The 7,474-nt window shown below is 31.7% G+C and overlaps 1 protein-coding gene across 1 annotated transcript; it reads left to right on the forward strand.

The window, feature by feature from the left end:
• The first annotated feature begins 276 nt into the window (after positions 1-276).
• Positions 277-4,251, forward strand: LOC133677926 (gibberellin 2-beta-dioxygenase 8-like). Its single transcript, XM_062100069.1, has 4 exons — positions 277-361; positions 445-937; positions 3,381-3,702; positions 4,021-4,251. Exons 1-4 carry the CDS (start codon positions 277-279, stop codon positions 4,249-4,251), a joined length of 1,131 nt encoding a protein of 376 aa, XP_061956053.1.
• Positions 4,252-7,474: the final 3,223 nt, after the last annotated feature.

Consider the following 7,474-nt stretch of genomic DNA (forward strand, 5'->3'; position numbering starts at 1 on the left):
TGAGAAAAACACAAAGATATAAACACTTAATTTTTTTTTCTTTTATCTAATTTACATAGTTGAATTCAAAATAAATACTGAGACTTGAATCCAGATTGGATTGTGGTATATATTCACAAATATATATTGCTGGATGAAAAGAATTTTCTACAATGCACCTTCCATATCCGAAACAGTTTCCTTTCTTTTCGAAATGATTTATATTTCTTCCCAAAAAACAGATGTATTATTTCTTAATTGATCGGTCTAAATATCAAAGGGCATCGATTCTAGACTATGAATAGGTCTGGTTGCACAACAGGGTACAGCCAATGTGTGCGAACACCGCAGGTTGCCATAAGCGGTTGCATGCCATTACCAAGTTTGTACTATACTGCACTCCCAAGTTTTCTTGCTCTATTTATACTGATGGATTACACATCTCATATCTTCAATTTTGACAAGGATCACATTCTTTCCTTTACCTCATCCGTCCCATCTCTCCCTTCATAAAAATGGATCCTCCATTTCAAGAGAAATACAGATCCCTCTTCAACGATTATACCATAGTATCAAAAGACAAGGATGATAGTCTAATGAATGCTAATGATGAGTGTGAGCTGCCTCTCATAGATCTTCAGCGTTTGAAACTTGAATACTCGGAGAGAGAGCAATGTGTAAAGGAGATAAAGCAGGCTGCAAGTGAATGGGGATTCCTTCAAGTTGTCAATCATGGGATTCCACAAGAGATGTTGAAGAGCCTTCAATACGAGCAAAGGAAGGCTTTCCAACATCCGTTCAGAAAAAAGGCTGAAGACAACATTCTGAATTTGTCTGCAAATAGTTACAGATGGGGAAACCCTAGAGCCACTTGTTTGAGGCAGCTCGCATGGTCAGAAGCCTTCCACGTACCTCTCACTGATATTTCAAGGATCGGTGATGCATACAAGAGTCTCAGGTAACTGTCAAATTTCCTATTGTAGCTAAATGATATATGTAGGCTAATTAAAAACTAATTATGAACATTCTGTGAAATAAACAATGATCAAATGCTTCTGGGATAGGACAGTAGAACACTTTTCTTTTTATATCAAATTCTCAACTATGAAATCCTATATGCAATTTAAAGAAGTTCAGTTTATCAAATGAATCTCATGTGTCTACAAGTTAATGTTCTAGCTAGAGATTTGCAAAGTACATGCATATTGCTTTATGAAATTAAAGAAACAAATATATAGAGCTCTTATTAATCATTGCTTCCGCACCCCTCATGAGCTCTGTCATGAACCTCATGTTTTGTTCCAAGGTTACATCTCTTCGGTTAGTCTGTTTTGTTGTTTGCTCTTTTTTCACTCGCTGCCATTAATTTGTGGCAGCTTTACTCTTGTTTCTATCTTTCCTCCAATTTGGTCTCCAAAATTGGTGTTTTTTTAGTCTATTGACTTATCAAAATATATGCGTCTCTGTGTGTGTGTGGAAGGGAACAATAAACCATATACAGCTAAAATATAGTTAATTAAGGAGGCCTGACCTAATTAAAATCAATTAATTCTTCAATCTTGATGTTCTTTGAATGCAGTCACAAATTCAAGGTTCATCCAATAGTTTGCTAATCACCTCAGCTAGTGTGATTAAGTAAAAATGAACTATCCAATTGCCTACTATAATGACCATGTGCATCTAGTACTTATATAGTTCTGAAAGAACTGGTTTAACATAAGTAAATCAGGGGTCCCGGCAGCTTGGTGTCAATCTTACAAGGCCTTCGAATGTTACAAAAAGAGATTGTCCACAAGGGTCTCATATGTTGGAGATTCTACATAATTAAGACAAATAGAGACATAAATAACCATAGATTTCCTTTCCAAAGCTTATCTAGGTCATGTCAAGCTCGTATGTTTTTATCCATGCATGGTCGATGTTTCCTTACCACCTAACTGCCAAACATTTGCTTGCCCCATTTGTTCAATCATTTCTTCTATGCTCCTGCTGTTTTCTATTGTGGACAAGCTGTGCTTTTTACTTCGCCTGCGTTAATTTTCTTCCTCAATTTTATTTTGTTGCTGTGTTAATTTTTCAGCTTAAATGCAGCTTCTATACACGTTTGTCTTCTTTTCTCTGTATCCCTTTATATGTTTTCGTGCTGTTTTATTTATTTGATCTCATCCTTGTGTTTATTATTTTCCCAATTAAGTCCCTATAAAAAGTTCACTTATTATAATTGTGAACTTATCTCCTTTCTTTATTTTCATTTTGACCTTTCAGGTTTTTCACGTTGTCCCTCCTCTCAGTTATTTCTCTCTAGTTTTGCCACAAAAAAGAGGGTAGTCCTATATATCTTATCTCTAAATCTCAATATCTCACTTTCTTTTGGGCTTTAACTAGTATATTTGGATGGAAATCTCAAATCTTAATCATTTTGTTGTATACAAGGATGTTAATTCCATTACGTTATGCTGAGAATAACTGATATTTTATATCATTTTAAAAAACAAAATAATCAAAAATAAATTTTATCTTGTTCTGAATCTTACTTTATTATGGATTTTTCAACCGAATTCCAGTTAAGATTGAGTTTTATTCTGTTTGTTTTGTTATATGAATTGTGTTTTTCTATCTTTTTTTTAAAAAAAACCAAAATCTATATTTTTTCTCCTAATTTTATATTTCAACATCTGGTTTATTGGAGACTGGACTCCATAATTTATTGTGCTTTGTTTTTTTTATGGTTATTTCAGTTACATGATCCATGTTGTAGATTTGAATGATTAATGCAGTTGATTCTAAGTTTTTTTTGTCTATTTTTTTAATTGATATTTTTTTTAGTTTCATCATTTAATATTTTTAAGTTAATTTATCTTTAAACTTGAATTAAGATTCTGTATGTTGAGTGTGTGTGTTAAAAAAACATAATGTTAACTGAAATAGAAACTTATTTTTTAAAAATAATTTTTTATAATGTATAGTTGAAAGAAAGAAACTTACATACTCTAAAATTATCAAATTAAAAATTATATTTATTTTTGCTAGTAAGCTCGTATGATCGAATCTATTAGAGGTTCCACATTAGTTATTACGAGTCCCATGTGAATATTGGAAAATAATATTTTGTAAGAAAAGCACTCGAGATATAGAATTTTTACCTTTCTTCTCTGGCTATACTGCGGTTTTTGAGACAGAAATCACCATCACACATCTTGCAAACATAGCCCAATAATTGATGACCAAAAGGTGTTTCAATTTTCATTTCTCCATTTCAAGGCAAACTTAAGTACATTGATATGGAGGGCAGAGCCTCCTAGTGTATATCGTCCTTTAACTTGATTATGCACATATATTTGGTTATACATATGTATTATGAACTCGTATCTAATCTTTTTAACACCACTCCATCTTTCCAGTGCAAGCATTGAAGCTTTCACAACAACAGCTAACGCATTAGCTAAAGGCGTGGCAGAAATTCTGGCTGAGAATCTGGGAGTTTCATCCACTTTCTTTGAAGAGAATTGTCCAGAAGAAACTAGTTATCTTCGAATGAACAGATATCCGCCATGTCCATTCTCTTCTGAGGTCTTTGGCTTGATACCTCATACCGATAGTAGTTTCCTCACTGTACTAAATCAAGATCAGATTGGAGGATTGCAACTATTGAAAAATGGAAGATGGATTAACGTTAAACCTAATCCAGAAGCTCTAGTGATTAATATTGGTGACTTATTCCAGGTATGTTCTGTATGTATAAACTTGCACCTACGAGCTAGCTGTATATAAATAAGCTTGAGATTAATTTGAAGGCGAAATCAATAATTCCCAAGTGAAATAAAAAATAAAAATCAAGGGTGGATGATCTTGTTGACTATAATTTTAAAATTTAAACCTAGTAAATCAAAAAGAATGGAGCAGACTTGGCCATAATCACCCTACTATCCTAGATATCAAGAAAATATACTATAGTTAGCCTTGGGTATTAAAGTAATTAATTTTTCCTTTATACCCTCTGGTATTCCCTTTTAATTCATGTTTGTGTTTATTAAAATTCAGGTATTGAGCAATGATGTTTACAAAAGCATCAAGCATCGGGTGCTTGCCCCCCAACAAGTTGAAAGGTTTTCTTTGGCATTTTTCTATTGCCCCACTTATGAGACTGTGATAGAGAGTAGCATCAAGCCATCAAAGTATAAGGAGTTCACATTCAGAGAGTTTATGATGCAGATTCAAAGGGATCTTAAAGCTACTGGTGATAAAGTTGGGGTCTCAAGGTTTCTTCTGTGAACATGAGCCCCTGTGTGTGCTGGAAAATTTCAAGATAGAATAACTAGTTAAATCAAAGTTCCCTCTTCGTACTGTTTCGATTATTTGAACTGCAACTTAATTGGTAATTTCCATTTCTAAATTACATCGATCAAATGTTTTTGCTTTCTTTTGTTTGAAATTATAGAACATGTCAACATGGCACAGCAAGTCTTCTTTCTTTTTTACTTGAAGTAGGAAGTGGGATTTTCCCTAAGCTTTGGACTAGCTAGTCCTTCGCTCTTTGAGTTAGCCATGATAAAATATGTCAGACTTTGGTATAAAAACATGGGGTTCTTAGCCTTGTATGCTCTCTTAAATATTTCCAGAACACCAATCAAGCTCAAGCTTGGGGTAACATGATACTTAATGACTAATGATTTGAGAATAATGAGATTTTAACTATGATATTTGGCACGTTGGTGGCATTAATTATAAAACAAATCTACTTGTAAAATCTGAACGCACCAAATACTTGGATCGAGTTCATCCCAATAAACTTACCGGAATAATTAGTTTTGAAACAAATTGATTTTATTGTTTAAACATTAGAGATTAGTAATTTCTAAGGTTAAGAAATGAGGGAAAGTACTGATTTATTTATAATTTTTTAAGTTGAGGCAATTTACCAAGCACCTTCAAAGAAAAGTAAGGAAACCAGAGATTTATAAAGGATACAAACCTGCAATTTATCATGCATCAAACCTCTTACTATGATTTTGTATAAATTAATCCCGCAAATGATGATTTTCCAGGAAATGAATACTTTGGAAGACACCAACAGACAACTGCGTTTATCCCCATATTCAAGTACAGTTCCTTATCTTGAAGACAGCTTCAAAAGCGAGACGTCATTCAATTAAAGATGACTACTGATGAATTTTGTCCACAAGTTGTGCATATGTCTTATGTTTCACATATGGTTTGATTTCTTCCTTGCACAGAAGAGCACAATTTCCCTACCATTTTGGCCTAACTCCAACACAAGATCAGGCAACGTGATTTCAAGGGTGTCTCGTACCTGGGGTTTGGTGGTTACATGTTTTCACTCACAACTCGCAAGTCCTTCTAGGATCTAGCCCGACAGGTTATATACTAGGATCTAGCCCGACAGGCTAAACAAATCTCGTAGATCACCTGCATTTGACCTCATAAAAATAGGTCAATCAATTTACTATTAATTACAAGCAAAATAATTTTACATCAAACATATGAATGGGAGATTATGTATAGGATATATTGGGAAATTACCACAAAAAAAATACAAATAAACGGTGAATTAACAACATAGTATGAAAAGTTTGGGTGAAATAGAATAGTTTAAGGATGTTATGTAACCTTTTTTCAAGGGTATCAAGTTTAATGTGCCAAATATTTAACCACTGGTCATTAGTATTACGATTAAGAAAAATATCAAATTCATCAACTTATTAATAATTTAATAAAACATTTAATTCATTATAATTTTACCATATGTATGTTCTCATCCATGAAATCATCAAGCATAATTAATTATATTATTAATTAATTCTAACAATACACATAAAATCTCTAATATGACAACTTAATATCAATTAAACGCAACACATAATTAATTAATTGAAACTATCATTTTATAATTAATTTAACTTATTTTCATGTTCAACTATATCAATTCAATATTAATTGATGATATTCTTAACTAATTTCATATTAATTCAAAAACTTTAAATTTATCATAAATTTTAAATTCAACCTAAACAATTATTTTATTTCAATTAAAAAAATTATAGTAATACAATATGTTTATCTTACTTGTAGGACTAGAAATAAAGTTAGGGTGGAGGTGGTAGTGACGTTAAAGAGAATTGTTGATTTAAAAAAAAACATCTAATAATGTTTATAGACCTCTAGTAAGTTTGATTTTTTGTTGTTTTAAGGGTTAATGCAGGTGTTTAGTGGGTTTTTAGAGGGAAAGAGAGGATTCCAGCTGTGTCTATTCTATGTTTTTTTATCTGAGTTTATTAATAAACGCTTAATGAAGGAACTAAAATAGCAAAGAAAATAAAAATATAGGGACTCGGTATTGAGATTCTTAAACAAGAGAGACTAACTAATTATTTTGCTAAAAATATATGACTATATCAATGCAATTAAAATTAAACTACGCACCTTTTCATTTTTTTTACACCAAAAGAAAATTAGTGTCAGGGTTTGCAAACTATATATGTGCTTCTTTTATTTTTATTTTTTTATTGGACAAACCTCAAATATAGCCTCACAATATTGGATTGTGTCAATTTTTCCTCTAAATTATTTCTTATATCAATTTTACTATAATTTATTTTTACTTCTCAATCAAGAACTTCTCTTAATTAATTTTATTAAATTAAATACATTAAGTTCCTTAAAAAATGACACCATTTTGCCTCAAAATAAGAAATACAATCTATTTGGATGAAAGTATTTAATTAAAAATAATCTAAAAGTTTGAAAATAAAATTGGCAAGAAATTGTTTTGGAAAAAAAACAGTCTATATACTTTGGAGACATTATTTATAATTGTTTTTTGTTTTATAGAGTCTTGAAACAGGTGCGAGAATCATAATTAGAAACTATGTCTTTTTATATTTTAAAAATATTTTTAAAAATAATTAATTTATTTTAAATTTATTTTATTTTGTATTTTTAAATCATTTTAATATATTAATATTAAAAATAAATTTTTTAATAAAAAATATTTTTTTAATATATTTATAAATAAAAAATACTTTAAATAACTTTTCACCATAAAAGGTCATGTAACCTCAGTATACATCCAGTCCTCAATCATGTTGGTTGGACAATAGTAAATTTTCTTCGTCGAACTCGATGCCCTGCAAGAAATAGAGGTGTACCACTGCAAGGCTAGGCTAGGCCAGGCCAGGCTAGGGTAGGCATACGGTGGTGTGGCCACCACATCTGCAATGTTTGTCTGCTTATCACCGTACCGAAGAGACAACCTTGACCCCAAAAGTGGTTGACATTTGTCCATAACTTACAGATTGCAACCCGCCAAGACAGCTCCCGTCGTCTATTGAAGGGAAAATGAAACTTGTAGCATCCAGGAAACCTGAAAAGAAAAAACACCAACCTCACTCAACCCTTCCAAAGGAAAAATACACATTCTACTTGATCAAGAGCAATGACTATTGGTTTGAGAAAAGTCCATCAAGGGAACATGCAT

This window comes from Populus nigra, chromosome 1 (genome assembly GCF_951802175.1).
Source record: "Populus nigra chromosome 1, ddPopNigr1.1, whole genome shotgun sequence".
Classification (NCBI taxonomy): Eukaryota; Viridiplantae; Streptophyta; class Magnoliopsida; order Malpighiales; family Salicaceae; genus Populus; species Populus nigra.